Genomic DNA, 19,416 nt, shown 5'->3' on the forward strand with positions numbered 1-19,416 from the left:
TCACCTCCGCTGTGGACCCTTCCCTAACCAGCCAGCCAGTGTTGATTTCCCCTCCTCCACTCCCAGCTCCATTGCAGTATTTGCCATCGTGCATTACACACTTGTTTCTGTCTTCACCCACTAGCCCCTGGGCTCTATTGGGTGGATGAATGGAGAGAGGGGAAGGGAAGGAAGAGAGAAGGCGTGGCAAGACGGGAAAGGGGAAAGAGGGCTGATGTGGTGACAACTGTGGCCGTTCAGAATCAGGGGTCCCTTTGCCTTACTTCTCTCTTCACCAGGCAGTAAACAGTAAAGAGCTGTGAAGAAATATCCATATCTTACAGCTGGCATCTAATGCATAACTAAACAAACAGAAAGGTGGAACAGATTCACTTCCTCCCAGTGTCTTGGTAGAGAGGGAAAGACATTTACTAAATGCTTATCTGGAAGAGAAGAGAACCAGCCTAGATTGAACTTCTATCATGGGCCAGGCAAGAGATTTTCTAGAATAATCTGAGAAGTGCATATCTTGTCCATGAATCTTCACAAAAGCCCTAGAAAGTGACAGCAGTACACCTGTTCTGTAGCTGAGTAGAAGTTAAGAAGCTCAACCATATTCAGAGCTGGAATACGTGGAGATGAGATTTAAACCCTATTCTGTCTAAATCTACACCCCACACCTCCTAATTATGTTGTTAATAAACCTTAGAAAATGTCACTTTTGTTCGAATATGGCCTACTAAGAATCAAAGGTCACAGTCACTGGAAGGATAATGTAACATACATATATGGAATCGGCTATTCTAGTCTATTGGCTTCAGGGGCAGTTTTTTGTATGATTTGTTGCTGTCCTAGCTGACAAATTGTCCAAAATTTCTTCTCGGTCTCACTCTAAGAGACTGCAGAATCTCACTCTGTCCTAGTCTAACAGATAGAAATAAGCTCCGAGATCCATTCCGAAATTGTCATCTAGGGTATTCCACTCTTCAAATTATAATGTGTTTATATTTCTACTAATATATAGGAACAAATCTGTCTTATTTTCTCAGTGAAAATGGATTATACTGTAAATTCAAAACACACACACAAATGATACATACTTTCCTTCTGGGATTGTGTAGCTAGAACAATTTGGTTAATTCTTTTTATATTTCTGTTCTATGATGAAAACTAACTATTCCTATTCAGGAGCATGTTACAAAGCTGGTTTGACGGGTAGCCTTCATTTGCTGAAAAGATTCAGAAATCTTTTCAGATTTCAAGCTGAAATCAGAATCAACTTCTTATCCTCCAGCTCTTCTTGTGGGTTTGTTACTCTGCAAGAAGGCTACAGTGAAGGAAAGCTGTCTCCCAACGCTAAGTGTACCACTGACATGACGTATAGAGGTAATCACACATGGAGCTCAGAAAAGCTATTAATACAAGGCACTATTTATGCTAGTTTCCTGGGGACTACACCAAACTGAAAAGGCCAGTTCTGTACTTTCTGTATTTATCAGCCTGCTCTTCCTTCATGTTGACTGATTCACTAGGTCCTTGCAGTGGCCCTGGGGAAACATCTAATACAGAGAAAAACTTCGGGGAGGAAAGAGAATAGGAAAAGAGAAGCTTTCACCTCCAAAGAGCAAGCTACCCCTATTTAGAATGACACATAGTCACAAACAAGGCAAGATTTGAAATGCCCTGTACCATGGGGACTTGCCATAGACCCAAAGTCACAGGGACCTTGAGTTCCTCCCTGGAATAAGGTATTTACCCTTTTCATGATTTCAGAATGGCTCCTGGAGCTGATTTCTGTTTATTGGACTGGTGCAGAGTAAGGAAAAAGAGCCATTTGGGGCAGTTTGTCAGCTAGGACAGGGACAAAAATCCATACATATGGCTCTCTTGAGGCATAAATATATTTACTGGCCTCTTCTATTATTGTCTCTTGATATCCTTTGCAGGTGTATGTTCATCTCAGTAATGTGTGTTTTTTAATATGCTGGCATAATCTCCAATATTGGGTGTTGGGAGAAGGAATGGGTTTGTTTAATTTCTACTATACAGTACAAGTCACTAGCAGGTGGGCACTTAGAAAAACCATCTATTGAGAAGAAAAGAGATTAGTCAGAAAGTTTTGTTTGCAATAGGTTTTGATCAATGGGAAGTATGTATTCCTTTCCAGAGCAGAAGGACGTAGAGACCTTGTATTAAATTTCTTTTAAAAACCATAAAAAAGTGTAATGTTAAACTCTTGATTTTGCCTGTGTCTCGTGTATAGGCTAAGGAGCTGGCAAAATCTAGCAATCATTTAACACGTTGTTGTCACTGTAATAGGGAACCGAAGTTCTGGTGAAGTTATCACATGACAATACTAAGTGGCTGCAAAGGTTCCTAACGTCAGCTCTCCTGCTGGTGGTAACATCCCTTGCTGAATGGCACAGAGAAAAGCATCACTTTATTACTGGCCAACACACTGCTCCAGACACTCGATGCTCGTGGGCATGCTCAGAATGCTTACTGTTTCAGCCACGTGGTTTTACAAAGGAGGCTCAACTCATCACTCATGCTTACACCCACACCCTACACGTGACTGAGCTCAAAAACCCCGTTTGCTTGTTTTCACAGCACCTATTCTGTGACACAGATCTGGTTCTAGGACCTGTTTCACCTAATGCATATTTTCCCGGTACTTACCTATCAGAGTAGACAGACTGTCATAATTTCAATATTCTCCTAATTATGAGAGGGTAATTCAATGGTCAACAAGTATTTGCCCAACCACTACTGCACCATAAGATTGCAAAAAGACCTTCTGTTGGGAATTCCCTGGCGGTCCAGTGGTTAGAACTCCACACTTGCACTGCAGGGGGCCCGGGTTCTACCTCTGGTCGGGGAACTAAGATCCTGCAAGTGGCACAGTACAGCCAAAACAAAACCAAAAACAAAATCCTTCTGTTGTCATTCAATTTAAATAGCACAAGGGCAGGTGCACCTGAAGATGTCACTGGTATCAGAGTAGGTGGATATATACCATGTATAGCCAGGAACACCAAGTAATATTGCTGCTTGACTAAAGCCCGAGGAAAATAATAACCCCCCAAAGAGACACTTAATGGAACAATTCCCTACTGTATTTATCTTCACATGCCTCAGATCTTCATCCTAATCCCAGTCTCCACTGTGATATTTGGTTTTATTGCAAAGCGAGAAAAAAGACTCAGGTAGAGACAGAATGGTGAATGGAAGTGATGGCCTATCACCAGCCACAGCCTTCAGTTCTTAATTTTTCCATTTTCTCCTAAGGACTGACTTGAATTCCATAATGAAAAACAGACAAAGAAGCAAAGACCTCAATTTTCTACACTCCAGTGTAATTGTTTTTGCTTGTCTTAAGGAAACAAAAACGTAATTTGACCTTTAAGATGTGTAGCTAGAAGGTTTATGTTTCAGGAAGTATGGGAAAAATATCTCGCGACTGCACTGATGTGAAAAGAGAAGACACTATGGCTGTGTTCTGGGGTATGTACCTGATCTGGGCAGGTAAAGGAAATCTCCCCCCTCGGGTCTGCAGTGGTGGGTAGGAGGGCGGCTGGGGGAGGGGCAGAGAGGCACTCAGGTGTGTTGCAAAGGGAGGACTCTCCATCCTTCGCTCATGAGCTACAGCAGACCACGCAGAAGGGCTGTGCAGTCTTCCTCTCCCTTTCCTCTCACCCAGGCTTTCTCAGCCTTACCGATACCTTGGACCAGATCATCCTTTGTTGGGGGTGGTGGTGGAGCGGGGGATGCTGTCCCATGCATACAAGGATAAGGAGTGCCATCCTGGCCTCTGCCTACTATATGCCAGTAGCACTACCTCTCCACAGCTGTGATAACCCAAAATATGTCCAGACATGCCAACTATCTCCTGGGGGGCAAATTCATCTGGCTGCAAACACCGCTCTAGCCCCAGACATATCACCTCTGCAGGATTCTCAGTCCATGGTTTTCAACCGTAGATGCACAAGGGAATCACCTGGGGTTCTTTAAAAACAAAAAACCCCCCTCTTTCTGGGTTCACTTATGCCCAATGAAATCAGCATCTCTCCGGGTGGTACCGAGGCAAAGGATGACCACAGAGCTCTGAGAGTGTGTAATTACAGTGCAGACACATACACTTTGGTATGGAGAGAAATACATATTAATTTACAGACATCATCTTTCAGTCAATGTTCAGTTACTCATAAAGGGAACAAACAAAAAACCCAGAGAGCACAGAAAAACCAGGCTTTTAGCATTGTATGGAAAGCCAGGTATTAACAAAAAAAGCAGCTAAAAGTTTAGGGAATTTTGGGGGGAGGGAGGAAACAACCAACAAAGAAAGAATCCTGCTATGTGATAAATCTGCAAAAGTGAAGAAAAATGCTCTTATTTGGACGCAAACTGAAGTAGTTCGAAGGCTGCACACTCCAAGAATTTGATATTATTTGGGTACCCAAGGAGCAGTAAAGTGGGAATATGGGACAGATTGCTGCTTGGCTTGTTCTGAAATGCAAGAACCCCACTGGTAATTTCTTCTCTGGGAGGCCTTCTCGAGTTGATATTCCAGAAAAAGACACAATATTTAAAATGTCACAGCAATGATATCTGGTGGTCTGTGTGTGATTCTGCTTGGATACCAACAGGGCTTTAGTAGCAGATAAAGAGCCCTCCTCTGGAGTGGGATTTGAGGGATGCAAAAGAAGATATACTTATCTCAAAATTGCTATTTCTTCAGCCTGCAATTCTCACTTTTAGAGTAATTCTTTTGGCTGGTGGAGAGTCTCAACAGACTGTCAACTTTGGTTAACATGCAAATCTGTCACTCTGGGACGGATGACACATGGTCATCAAAAGGATGAGGTTACCAGTTACACGAAAATGAGTTTCAGTCGTTAAAAGGAAGGAAAGGAAAAGGATACAGGGAGTCTGCTACAGGGTCCTATGGAGTAGTGAGTGGGGTCATGGTGAGGAGCCCCTAGCCTGTAGGGGGCAGTAGGAGGCTCACCTGCCTTTGCTGGAAGGGAGGAAACTCCAAGATGGAGGGTGAGACGGCAGAGAAAGGGGAGGTGGGGGAGGGCTTCGAGTCGGGGAGCTGGGAGACTCCTGACCCACTTCCAATTTCCTGGCACTGCTTCAAGAGAAAATAAACACCGACCGGGTCCAGGAAGACTTTTGGCCCCTTTTTTACAGAAGGCATGCTTTGACCGATGTCCCTTTCCTTTTTGAAAGCAAAGCAGCCTAAAAATATTATCCCCTCCAGCCCCCATTACCCCAGCACACACCGTAACCCTCTGGCTTGTTACCATCTTCTGTTTTCTTTAGGAGTGCTTTTAATTAGATGTTAAATTGACAATAGCACCTAACAATTTTTACAGCTCTATTCTGGAATCCTTTCTCCGCCAGCATATGGAAAAACTAGCAAGTATTACTCTCCTTCCTCAATGTTTTTTGAATTTAATGTTTTATTGCTCATTTAAAGCCGTCAACATCAACTTGGCCATGCACACACACAGATTTGTGGTGAGAAGCTAGACTAGTTTGCACACAAAGCAATTAAACCTGGCAGCTATGATTCGAAAGGATGAATATTTTCCAGTTGTGGTAGGGGCCAATCATATAGGAAAGAAACCAGCTGTTTCATGTTAGTTCCTGATGTTGACTTTTCACATAGACGCTCATGTTGCAAAATTTATTTTCTGTGAAGACATACTGTGAGGGCATTGTGTCATCTTTGTTCCCCTCTTAAATCCCCAGTTCTTTCTGGAAAAATGAGAAGGAGTCATGTAATGGTCATTTGGCCCTGTGTAACTGTGTCCTGGTTAAGTGCCAACTCTGATATTATAATTTAGCTCCTTAATGGTTCTCTTCAGTAACATATTGAGCAAAATATTCTTCACAGCCAGATTGGGAAGGACAAGAATTTCCTTCATTTCACTCAGATATCCGCTCACTCAGTACTGAGCATATGCAAACAAGGGCTTTCTCCCAACCTCACACAATCATCATTCCCGTGAATTCCAGTGGGATCTGGGGGGAGCTTAGTCACGCAGGATTCACCTCCTGAAGTTGGTGCTTTGGTAGCAAAGTGAAGGTGGAGAATTTTTTTACCAAGGGTATCTATATTTCTAAACTACACACACCGCCTATTGAGTGCTTAGGTGAGAGAATGGGGTGGCCCCGAGGAAAGGGGGCAGAACCCACAGGGGGATGTATGCCGCCTCCCTGTTGCCTGTGCACCAGATGAGTCAACATCTGCCTCAGAACCAGCACTCTTTCTGGAAATCCCCAGAGGACTCCACATCCTCCAAATCTGGATACACTTTACGATGTTACCCCGAGGTTTCCGTTCTATCCAATGAATAGGGCTGTATTCAAAATTCTCTCTAGCGCCTAGAGTTTGTGATTTCACCGCCACTAGGAAAGCTTCATTTTTTAAGCATTTAAGCTGCCTCCTTCGGTTCCGTGACCCCTATTTCTCAAGAGCAGCACAATCCCTAAAATCCATCCTTTGCTCCTCAGAAAATCAGAGAGAGGCTTAATTCAAGCACATCACGCTGTTGCCTGGACTGCAGGCTTAATTGGAACAGAGGCGAAGTTTTTCCCTCTGGCATAAATGCATGTAAATGGTTGATAAAAAATAGTTTTATTTTTAAGTTAGCATTTATGTAATTATTTTGGGATCGTTTTAATGAAGGGTTAGGTCAGAAAACAAGTGGTGGTGTTTTCTCATTTTGCAGCAATAGAAAATAGTTGATCTAAATTTTTTCTTCTTCAGTTTGGAGGAAAAGTTCCATTCTGTCAGGTAGGTGACTTTTAAACAGCCGTATTGCTTGGCAGGGCTCATTCAGAAGTGATCCTTCCCATCAGTTTAAAACACAAAACGAATTACAAGGAGAGACAAGATACACAACTTCCCTGGGTGCTGACCTTCCTGGCCTCACACTTCCAGCTCTTGAGGAGTAAAGCACTCAAAGAATCTGTTCTAAATCTCAAGATGTCTCGTGAGCCTTGTGATGTTCATTTTACTAAGGAAATAAAATAAAATAAAAAATAAAAGTATTCAGAGCAGCTGGAGGAGAGAGGTAATTTGAGGTCATTGCTACACTTTGTCAATTAGTGCGTGAGTCACTCAGTTGGAAGGTATCATACAGAGGCCTCAGAGGAAGAGTTTATTCTAAAACGCCACACAAAAGGACAAGACAGTGGTCTTCTGCGAGCAGCTCACTAATGCCTCCAGACAGAGGCTGGCAAGCTACGACCCCCATGAGCCAGAGACGGCCCACGGCCTCTCCGCGTGGCCTCTGGCTGCTTCCACGCCACCACAGCAGGCCTGAGTAGGTGCACTCAGCCCTCACCACCCGTAAAGCTCAAGATTTTTACTAGCTGGCCCTTTACAGGTGAAGTGGGCTGACTGGCTCTCGAGAACAGGCCTGGATGTCGAGTGTGCTTTTATAGATTAGGGTAGCTTAAGGATAAATTGTAAAAGTCATATAACTGTAAAATTTAAAAACCAATGATGACAATGATGATAATAACACCTTTTATCTGTATAGCATCTCTACCTTCTCCGAGTACTTTCAAACGTATTCTCGGAGTTTGCTTTGAACAATTAGTGAGGTTATAATCTGATCAAACAGAGAAGTGTTCCACAAAGGTTGAGATGGTGTGACGGGGTGGAGGGTAAATGACTCCTCACTGAATAACTGAAGGAGAGGCCTTCTTTCAAGTCCCTGGTGTCTATGCAGTCTTGGAATCTCACATTATATGTAGCAGATGGTTTAAAGTTCAAGAATTTTAGATTAGGTTAGCGCTCGGCGTAATCCTTAGTTTTACGCAACTCTACAATTAGCAAAAAAGCACATCAGTGTCAAGGAAAGGACTTAGAATGGGAAGAATATGTGGAAGATGTGATCAAATTCTAGAATCACAGGACGCCAATATAGGGAACATGTTATGTGAGCCTGGGCATTGTGGACACATGTGTTTTCTTTGTTCTATATTTTCTTCTTTAACACCATGTTTCCTCCCGGGAACCATGGCTCTTCAAGTCTCAGTTCATGGAGTTCAGGTGGGGCTCCCCCCACCACTAACTCTGTGGTAGGCACATGACTCCGGCCTGGCTAGTGGGAAAACTCTGTCCCTCTAGCCACAGGGACTGGTTTATTGACAGATACATGACCCAACCCAGCCAATGGGAATTAGGCCTTTTGGACTTTTTGTTGGAACTACTGGAAACGAAGGCCTCTCTCAGATCACAGGGGCTAAAGATTATGTAAGCTTGGAGCTGCCAGCGTGTCATCTTGGCTGCTACATGGAGACAGTACCTAAGAATGAAGCCAAGAATAAGCAGAACCAGGAGATTGTGGGAGACACTGAAAGAGGAAAGGAGGCAGAGACAGAAAAATTGAATCCTGATAACATATTGGGCTTAGAACCAAATTTGCCCAAAGGAATCTCCTGGAATTTTCATGTACAAAGGTCAATAAGTCCTCTTTTCTCATTAACTAGTGTGATTTGAGTTTCTATCACTTGAAAGTGAAAGCGTCCTGATGGATACACTGGTAACATTTTTCTGCTGATAATAACTTAACCTTTTTACTAAGAGGTATTTCATTCTAGTTGTGGACATGAGCAAAAGCACAGGGCTGAAAGAAATGTCTTCCATCAAAATCTGTTGCAGAGCAGGACAGGGCAGGACCAAAACCACACTGGTGTACCATTTCTTAATTCCAGTCTTAAAGATACCCAAGAATGGGGTTCTATCACTAAGCTTACGTAAGACGTTTCTCAGTTTTGTTAAGGGAGTTTTTCTTATTTTATGATGATATCAGGCTGGAAAGTATTTTCTTCTGAGTAGCATTCATGATGTTAACCTTCCAAAGATTTGTCAAAAATATCGTTTTTGATGTTTTGTTCTTTGTTGAGGTGGTGTTCTACATCATTCACAGACTTTTGGGCCAGCTTCAAACTCCAATGAATTATGTCTATCAGGTTTCCCTTTATTCCAACATTTTCTCTTCTTTTTTATTCCCAAGATATATGCATCTGTCTGCAGGGCTTAAGAAAATCTGCTGAAGTGTTGTTCTGTGATGTTTATGGATTAAATAAACAACATTTTCCATCTGACGTCTTTACCTATAGGAATAGCTGAAGTGCCATAAATTTATAGTTTCTAAGTCAAATTACTCACCAGTTGTGTAATTCAGCAAAGGCAGCTTTGATCTTCTTCACTGAACTATCCACTTCCTCCTTGATCATGACGCGATATCTAGTTAGAGACACGGTGCAGCGTTGCAAATCCTTCACCGATTTCTCAATATTTGGGCCTAAAATTAATGTCGAGAGAAAGCATGTTAAAGCGAGCACTTTATTTTTTTATTTTTGAGCTAAACAACAACAACAAAAGCAACTAACTCACCCCCTTCCAATAAAAAGAGAGAGATTTGTCTTTTGTTTTTCAATGGAAAGAAAAAGTTCCTTTAAGAGGATGTTTACAACCCAGACTGGGTGGTTGTGTGGCCCCTGGGACAGCTGGGATCTCACCAGTGGGTTCTCTGGATGGGCCATTTGGGGCACGTGTGTCTCCTCTGCCCTTTGGAAAGAGGCTCTGATCATTATGTTCTATTGCAAACTGTAGTTTCTTAGAATCTGATACGTCTAAAGACCATTTGTGCTGCTGGCTCTCTCGATAGACACCACTCTGCATAGTTTAAAGCCAGCAGGGCTTTTGGAAGAGGAAAATGACAGAGAGGTTGGGAGAGGTACAAATGGGCTAGAGAGAGGACAGAGCATCGCTGCCAGGTACCCTGGCTCTGGCCCCATCAGTCCTGAGCCAGGCCTGTAATTATAGCAGCAGCACTTAAAGCAGCTCTGTGGGTGCCAATCTTGCCTGATTTCCTGAAACTGTCACTAGGGTTTACAGACAGTGCAGAGCAAACAGGCAAATTGTACTTATCCCAACAAGGGCATGTTTCTTAGAAGAAAGAAATCTCTCTCAAGAAAAGTGAGAAGGTATAATCAAACCCAAGCCAAGGAAATCAGATGCAACTGAGGCTGAATGAGAAGAGTATTATTTAATCTTCTGGCAATCAGAAAGGAAGTGATTTAGCCCTTTTCATTTTTAATACCAGTTATGTGTAAAGTATATCAAAGCTCAAAAAGTGATAAAAATATAATGTGTCAAATATAAAACTCTCTTTCAGTGTATATCGTCTGCAAGTCCTAACACAGAACTGAATTTACATGAGGAAGGTCATATCAGAAGAAGACACAGCAGCCTCTAAACTCATCTTCATTCAGTGCAAGTTCAGCACTTACAAGCTCACATATTGGGGAAACATTCAGCCTTCACATTGCTAAAAGAGCTCCTGCATTAACATTTGCTTTATAGGATGTAAGGGGAGAAAGTATTCGTGGTGCAAATTTATCCATGCCTACAAAGAGAAGAACGGCCACAGAGGGGCAGAAAAAGGGGATATAATTCCACTTAAACATTCCAGACCTTTAATTAACAATGAAGGAATCACATCTGGCTTTCAACCTATGTGGCTCACAGAAAGAAATGCAATTTCATGTGTTATCTCTCTTCACTAAGCAGCAACTTTTGGAAAGTTCTGTCATTCGGGTACTCCTCTGTGTGTACAAAATATGTTGAATCATTTGTGCAAAAGAAATCACTTTACCTCTTTTCTTTGCCAACTCATCTGGCTTTATTTCAAGATGAGCTGCAGGGGCATTGGACTTAACAGGAGAAGTTTTTGCCTTAGGCTTGCTTGGGTTACAAGGCTGCTCAGCTGACCAGTGTAGGCCATCTGACCCCTCTGGTGTTCCATGTATAGGTTTGGGGTTCCCATCTAAGGATAGTTTCTGTTGCAGTGGTCTGTTGCCTTCTGTAAGAAAACACCAAATAATGACTGTGAAGTGATAAACTAAAAACACTGATGATAAAGTGATGGGGGATGCCGCGATTTTTGTTTTTGTTTACATGTTGGCAATAGTGCCTTTCACTGCAAACGGTCAAGAAACTGTTTTAATAGATGCCCCGGGAGATGAAAGGGTATACTGGAAAGAACCTTGTACTTGGAGTTACAAGACCTGAGTGGGTGTTTTGGCTCCAGTAATTACTTGCAGAGTGACCCCAGGCGAGCCATTTATCTCTGAGCCTTAGTTTCCTCACCCATAACCACCCAGGAAGGTCATTAGGAGCCTTACATGAGGTGAACAGTTTGTTTTCCCCCATTCAGTAAAGGCTTAGGCGTCTTTAAGTATGATTCCATATTGAGGCTATAAAAACATAGCCCTCCCACCTCCAAGTGCTACATCAATGTCTTGTGGTATTTTATTCAGAATTAATGAAGGCAGAAGAGTGACTGGAGATAGGGCAAGAATGTAGTGACAACAGGTTCTATGATCATTTCATCTAATTTATAGAAGGATTAAATCAGGAAACATCATCACAGTAACTCAACTATATTTAAAATCTAGGGAGTCAGATTCTCTCTGGAGCTTTAACAGATGTGGCAATAAATTAAGCAGCGCATTGCTTTCAGTGTCTTTTAAAGGTAGGTTCCTATTTAGTTATTGCTGGAGTGAATTAAATGGCACCTTAGTGGCCTGAAAAGGAAATGTATCACCATTAACATCTTACCCACAACCAGAGAGAGCTTTGGGTGTGAGAAAAGGGGAAGCCGGCATGCTTTTGCAGGTCAGGTTCTTAGAGAAAGCTGGGTGTAGTGGAAAGAGTGCAGGTTTGGCACATTCTGATCTTCCCGATGTCTGGATGACCCTGTAGGAATGACTGCACTTCTCTGGCCAACTGCAGCTTATACCCAAACAGAGCACAACATCATCTCTGTGACACCCAGCCCCCTTTCAAATAGTCACCCTGCCTCACTTCTCTCTACTCCGTGGTGCCTTGTAAAAACTTAGTGCATTATACTCTAACACAAGGTTTCCATGTCTGTCCCTTCCTTGCAGAGGCTATGACACACTTGAAGGCAGGTGCTAAAATCATATTCGTTTTGAAGCTCCAGTACTTGTGTCTAGGTCAATGGCTATCTGTAGAATTGTGACTGAATTAAAGTACTCTTAAAATGATTTCATAGGAAAAAAACAAGAAACAAAGAATACCTTTCCTGACACTGTCACAAACGTTACAGAGACTACACTTGGAAAGTACAAAAGAATACGATCTGGTCCTCGTCAGTCAATTTGATTTTAGACATTTGTCCATTTATGATGGATAAATTTGACTTTAGTTGAATCCATCATTTACTACCTATATATTAAAAAGGCACAGCATACGTTTTTATGGGCTGAATACTGAGTGCCCTTTAAAATTTATTTAAAGGGAAATTACAGCATCCAAGGAAATGTTCAGCCCAGGTGGTGAACAAAGTAAATAAGTACTGAAAACATCATTTCCTCCAGTAACAAAACAGATTTAAATGGTAGTATACAATTTTATCTTTAGTTATAATAAAGTTTGGAACTTCCCTGTAGAGCAGTAGTTGTCAAACTTTAGTGTGCATGAGTTTTTCCCCTAGCACTTACTGCAAATGCAAATTCCCCAGCACCGCCTCCAGAGATTTCGATTCAGAAGTAGATCCAGGATTCAACTTCCTAGGTATTTCTGTTGGGGTGGAGATGGGTGGTACCTAGGTAGTACCACCCACCAGGAGAAACTCTACTGTGAAAGATGAAAAGCTAATTTTTTGGGGGCGGGGGAGGGGCTGTGCCCCATGGCATGTGGGATCTTAGTTCCCTGACCAGGGATTGAAGCTGCGCCCCCCTGCAGTGGAAGCGTGCAGTCTTAACCACTGGACCATCAGGGAAGTCTCGAAAAACTAATTTTTTGATGAATCTATAAATGTTTTGTTAAAAGTAATTAAGTATAGGCTGGTTCCACCTCACTCCCTCTCTAAATCATAGCTGAGATTCAGGCCTGATGAAATTTTATAAATTGAGAATCTAAAATACAGTTCATTGTACATAGTATAGTAAATTATTGTTATTCTTGAAAATAAGGGGATTTCTATTATAGCCTAGTGGAAATAAAGACCTTAGAACAGAGGAAAATATTATTCTGTTGAATGCAAAAGCATTTTAAATGGAGGACAAGCATGCAAATGAGCTTGGGCTCATTAACCTAGAGCTGAAAATCTTTTGTTTGTGTATCAGAGAACTGATATGTGGGCTACTGGTTCATCATCCATCCAAAAACTATTTATTGAGAAATTTGAGTAGTAGTATCTTTTTAGGTCCTGAAAAGCTGTCTCATTAGTGAGGTCACTGAATGCTGGAAAGATCTGAATTCTCAAAGACTACTTGGATATATTTGCACACTGGCTGTACAGATCTGTCTCCAAATAAGTAAAATTCTAGGACTCTTTCAGATGAAAACTGGTGGAGAGTTATAGAACCATAATAGAAGTAGGTTCATCTTGACCACAAATCCAGATATTTCTAGCAACAGAATAACAAGAGTTCTTTCCTGGATACAGTGATTTTCCTCTAACATTATGGGCTAGAAGTACCATCAGTTTTCTACCTTTCTGGAAATCCACTTGTAGACTCCAATAGACTATAGTTGACTTGGAGTTGCTTCATATCGCTGTCCATTAAGGTAGCCATTAGCCACATGTGGCTATTGAACACTCGAAATATGGCTTGTCTGAATCAAGTTGGCTGTAAGTGTAAATTACACACTGAAATTTGAAGACTCAATACAAAAAGAGAAGAGTTAAAAATATTCCTTTGGGGCTTCCCTGCTGGCGCAGTGGTTGAGAATCTGCCTGCTAATGCAGGGGACACGGGTTCAAGCCCTGGTCGGGGAGGATCCCACATGCCACGGAGCAACTAGGCCCGTGAGCCACAATTACTGAGCCTGCGCGTCTGGAGCCTGTGCTCCGCAACAAGAGAGGCCGCGATAGTGAGAGGCCCGCGCACCGCAATGAAGAGTGGCCCCTGCTTGCCACAACTAGAGAAGCCCTTGCACAGAAACGAAAACCAACACAGCAAAAATAAATAAATTAATTAATAAACTCCTACCCCCAACATCTTCTTTAACAACAACAAAAAAATTCCTTTGATAATTAAAAAAATATTGATCACATGTCAAAATGATTTGGGGTATGTTGTTAGATAAGATATATTACTCAATTTAATTCACCAGCTTCTTTTTACTTTTTTAATGTGTCTACTAGAAAATTTTAAATTACATATATAGCTCACATTACACTTCTATTGAAAAGCACTAATATACACCAAAAGAAGTACAAGATTGTTGGTCTCTCTAGGCTAAGAGAGTATTGATTTTAGTGCAACCTTAAAATATCCTCTGCAATTTCTACATGAGAAAAGTAGAGACAGTGATGTATTATCTTGTTCATCGTTACATGCTTGGTGCCTTGTGAGTACATTATGAATACTGAATGGATGCATGAATGATTGAATCAGCATTACTTTGGTACTGTGCATGCCTGGGGCCTTTCCAATTATAGGGAGCCTAGTTTGATGTGAGTCTCTGGCTGTGTCTTTATCCTACAGTCACCAAATACTTGAACCAAAGTAGCTACATCTTGGAAAGAAAAGTTCTCTCTGGAAACACCCAATCTGCCCAGATTTCAATAAAAATTATATACATTTTAATTTAATCCTTGTCCATGTATTTTAAAAATTGCTCCTAGAAGCTTATGTGTTTCTGAATCTATTACCTAAGCCTTCCTTTTATTAAAAATACTTATCAAATCCCAATATTTATATAACTTCTTGAGTATGGTTCTGGTTTCTGATTCAATTTAACTCAACAGACCTGTGCCCACTCACTGTGTGCTTGCCTTGGCTAATTCACAGGAGTTAAATGGGACATAGTCTCTCTGCCCTTAACAACTAGTATATAAAATTGAAAAAGTAATATAAGACTCCAGCATGATAAATCTGAATTGACCTTTCCCCACTGTACTGTCCTGGCACCTTTGTTGAAAATCAATTGACTGTTTATATGGTATTCTATTTCTGAACTCTATTCTATTCCACTGATCTAACTGTTTCTCCTCACCCCGATACCACACTACCTTATTTACTAATTACTGTATAATGAGTCTTAATATCAGGTAATGAATGTCCTCCAACTTTGCTCTTCTTTTTCAAGACTCTTTCAAGACCTTAGGCCCTTTGCATTTCAATATGTGTATTTCTACAAAAAAAGTCTGATGAGATTTTGACTGGTTTGCATTGAATCTATAAATCAATTTAGAGATAACTGGTTTCTTAACAATCTTGCATCTTTTGATCACTGAACATGATATATCTTCCCATTTTTTTAGGTTTTCTTTAATTTGTCTCAGCATTGTTTATAGTTTTTAGTGTCTTGTGCATCTTTAGTTAAATTTATTCCTAGGTATTTTAGACATGCAAAATGTCACTGTATATAATTTTTTTAAAATTTCATTCCCCAACTGCTGGTTGCTAGAATGCAGAAATACAAATTAACTTTTTATATATTTGAGCTTGTACCTAAAACACCTTGCTACTTTCCTTATTAGTTTTTTGTTTTGTAGCTTTCTTAAAATTTTCTACATGGGCAATAATGACATCTGTAAATGAAGTTTAATTTCTTCCCTTCCTATCTTTCCTTGTCTTATTGGACTGGTTAGGAATCCTGGTACAATGCAGAATAATCATCCTTGCATTGTTCTTGATCTTAGGAAAACTACATTCAATATTTTATTATCAAGTATTATATTAGCTGTATAGTATATTTTTCATATGTTTATCGGTAAATTCTCTTATATTCTGGGAGTTTTTATTTTGTCAAGTGATTTGAGATGATCATGCTGTTGTTTTCTTTGATTTTGTTAATGCAGTAAATTACACTGATTGGTTTTTAAATGCTAAATCAATGTTGCATTCCTGGAAAAAAGTACCCTAGTCATGGTGTATTATCTTGGGTTTAAATATTGCTTACTTCAGTTTGCTAATATTTTGTTGAGGATTTTGCTCTTTTACTCATGAGCAATATGGTTCCTAAATTTTTCTTGTAATGATTTTTGTCAGGTTCTGATAAGGTTATGCTGGTCTCATTAAAAGAGTTGAAAAGTGCTCCCTTCCTTCTATTTCTAAACTATTTCAGAAAATAAAAATATGTTTAAGATTGCTATTATTTCTTTCTAAAATGTTTTTAAGAGTTCACTGGTGAAGCAATCTGGGCCTGGAATTTTAATTACCAATTGCTTTGACTGGTTTCGGGCTATTCAAATGTTCTATTTCTTATGTACATTTTAGTAATTCGTATTTTTTAAGAAATTCGTCCATTTCACCTTTTGGCATAAAGTTGCTTATAATATCCTGTTTGTTGTTAGTCTTTAAATGAACGAGGGGTCAGGGTCAATTTCATTACCGATATTGGTAACTGGGTTATTGTATTTTCATTATGATGTAGTTCAAAATATTTTCTAGTATCTCTTGTGAATTTTTTTCTTTGACCAATGGATTATTTATTTATTTTTATTTATTTATTTTGGCCGCACCATGTAGCTTGCGGGATCTTAGTTCCCTGACCAGGGATTGAACCTGGGCCCTCAGCAATGAAAGCGGGAGTCCTAAGCAATGGACTGCCAGGGAATTCCTGACCAATGAATTATTTAGAAGGCTGATTAACTTCTGAATTTTTAGAAATTTTCTAGATATCTTATTGCTATTAATTGTTAATTTACTTCTATTTTTGGTCAAAGGGCATACTCTAAAGATTTCAAAACTTAAATTTTGTTTTGAAACTTATTTTATGGTCCAGTGATTGGTCTATTTTGGTGAAAATGCCATGTGCTCTTGAAGTTGTTGGGTGTAGTGTACTACAAATGTCAATTAGGTCAGGTTGGTTGATAATATTGTTCAAATCTTTTACACTCTTACTGATTTTTAATATACTTGCTCTATCAGTTGCTAAGAAAATGGTGATAAAACCCATAACTATTGTGGATTTGTCTCTTTAGTTCTGTCAATTGCTGCTTCATGGGTCTGGAAGCTTTGTTGTTAGGTGCATGTAAAGTTAGGGTTGTTATGTCTTCTTAAGGAATTGATCAATTTATTATTATGAAAAGATCCTAATTATCTCTGGTAATATTCCTTGTATTGAAATCTTCTTTGGTGTTAATATAGCCTCACCAACTTTATTATGCTTACCTTTTGGATAGTATATCTTTTCCTTTCTCCTTTAACTTTAGGCCTGTCTCTCTTTCTATGTAAAGTGCATCTCTTGTAATCAGCATATAGTTGGGTCTTTCTATTTTATCCAGGCTGTCAATCTCTGCTTTTTAATTCGAATTTTTAGTCCATCTCCATTTAATGTAATTTTTGATATTATTGGGTTATGTTTACCATTTTGAGTTGTGTCTACTCTTTATCTCTTTGATCTTTTTCCTTACTTCTTTTAGGTGAATTTGTTTTCAAGTAATAGTCTTATCTTTTTTTGTGATACCTCTTCATTCTTTGTCTTTAGAGACTGTTCCAAGGATTACAGTATGTATCATTAATTTATTACAGTGTCCTTTGAATCAATATTATACTGCCTCATGTATAATGTAACAACCATACAATAGTATAATTCCACTTACCCACTCCTGTCAATTGTATATTTATAGTCATATATTTTACCTCTACATTTGTTGTAAACCTCACAATACATTGTTATTGTTTTTGCTTTACACAGTCAATTGTTTTTTAAAAAAAAATAAGAGAAAAAAACTTTTCTTTTTATCCATATATTTACCATTTTCAGTATTTTTCATTTCTTCCAGCAGATCCAAATTACAATCTGGTATCATTTACTTTCAGCCTAAAGAATATCTTTCAGCTTGTTTTGTAGTGCAAGTCTGCTGGTGATGAATTCTTTCAGCTTTTGCTTATCTGAAATTATCTTAGCTTTACCGTCCTTTCTGAAGGATATTTTCACTAGATATACAATTCCGTATTGGCAGTTATTCCCATTACATTACAGATTTCATTCTAGAGTTTACTGGAATTGTTTCCAATGAGAAGTCAACCTTTATTCTTTTTGTTGTTTCCTGTTTGCAATGTGTCTTTTTTTCCCCTGGCTGCTTTTAAGATTTTTGTCTTCACTTTTGACTTTCAGTAGTTTGACTATGATATGCTTTGGTGTGATTTTCTATCATTTACTCTGCTTGGATTTTGCTGAGCTTTTTGGATATGTGGGTGGTTGTTTTATGCTGAGTTTGTAAAAACTGTGGCCATTGTTTCTTCATAAGCGCCCTCCCTCCATTCTCTTCTTTTTTTCTTCTGAGATTCCTATTGCATACCTGTGAGACTGCTTGATACTGTCCCTTAAGTCACCGAGGCTCTGCTTTTTGTTGCTATTTTTTCTTTTAATCTTTTTCTCTGTTCTTCAGTTTGTTTATTTTTATTTTTAATTAATTAATTAATTAATCTTAGTTCCCCGACCAGGGATCGAACCCATGCCCCATGCAGTGGAAGCGTGGAGTCTTAACCACTGGACCTCCAGGGAAGTCCCTGTTCTTCAGTTTGGATGATTTCTTCTGACCTGTCTTCAAGTTCACTGATCCTTTAGTCTTTATTGTCCAAACTGCTGCCAAAGGCATCTGATGACTTTCAAAAAAAATTCAGTTATTGTACTTTTTAGTTCTAGGATTTCCATTTTATTCTTTTTATCTCTCCTAAAATTCTCCTCTCTTCACCTTTTTTTGGTAAAATTTTAAAACATATTTATAATCCTTACCTGCTGATTCCAACATCTGGGTTGTCTATGGGTCTGCTTCTAATGACTAATCTTTTCCTTCACTATAGGTTACATTTTCTTCTTCCCATGTCTAGTAATTTTTTAAACTGGATACTGAGTATTGTGGATGACACACTGAGAAACATTGGATTTTGTTATTTTCCTCTAAAGGTTTTGTATTTTGTTCTAATAAGTCATTAAAATACCAGCATATCACTCTCTGCTCCCCCCACCCTGCCTTTTGCCTTGAAGGCAAATGTTAGGCATCTTATAAAACAAGCTGGAATGGAAGTAGGTAAGGGGATAGTAGACTGTTCCTTAAAATATCTTTATTTAATTACCCTGTTTTATATTTCTTTTCTTAAGTTTGCCCCCCATCCTATCTGCTGACTCCAAATGCAGAGTTTCCCCATTTTCTGACAGGCAGTCAGCCTCCTCCCTCCCAAAGCTCTATCCCTCTGAATTCTGTGCTGCAGTTTCCCATACTCTGCTTCATCAGTCAATCCTCTTCCACCTACTTTCCTTCCTCTAGAAATTGAGGCCCTCTTTTCCCTTTTCTTCATTATTGTGGATTTCTATATTTAAAAATCCTTTACTATAATTCAGTGGGGCTTATGATCAAGAAGATATAAATTCATGCCTTTCTTTTTCTTAAAAAATTCTTGATATGCTTTGCCAAATTA

At 39.6% G+C, this 19,416-nt stretch overlaps 1 protein-coding gene across 6 annotated transcripts in view; it reads right to left on the minus strand.

The window, feature by feature from the left end:
* Window positions 1-19,416, minus strand: part of SPATS2L (spermatogenesis associated serine rich 2 like) — a 165,623-nt gene that overhangs the window by 24,305 nt on the left and 121,902 nt on the right. For 4 of the 6 annotated variants that reach the window (XM_029225067.1, XM_029225066.1, XM_029225065.1 and 1 more), the window contains 2 exons: window positions 10,665-10,871; window positions 9,173-9,308 (listed from right to left, as the gene is read on the minus strand). In XM_029225067.1, the coding sequence (XP_029080900.1) occupies window positions 9,173-9,308; window positions 10,665-10,871 (343 nt within the window). The remainder of the gene's footprint in view (window positions 1-9,172; window positions 9,309-10,664; window positions 10,872-19,416) is intronic. The other 2 variants (XM_029225069.1, XM_029225070.1) reach the window with 1 other exon arrangement.

Source organism: Monodon monoceros, unplaced genomic scaffold, assembly GCF_005190385.1.
Source record: "Monodon monoceros isolate NGI ecotype Baffin Bay Population unplaced genomic scaffold, NGI_Narwhal_1 Super_Scaffold_16, whole genome shotgun sequence".
Lineage (NCBI taxonomy): Eukaryota > Metazoa > Chordata > Mammalia > Artiodactyla > Monodontidae > Monodon > Monodon monoceros.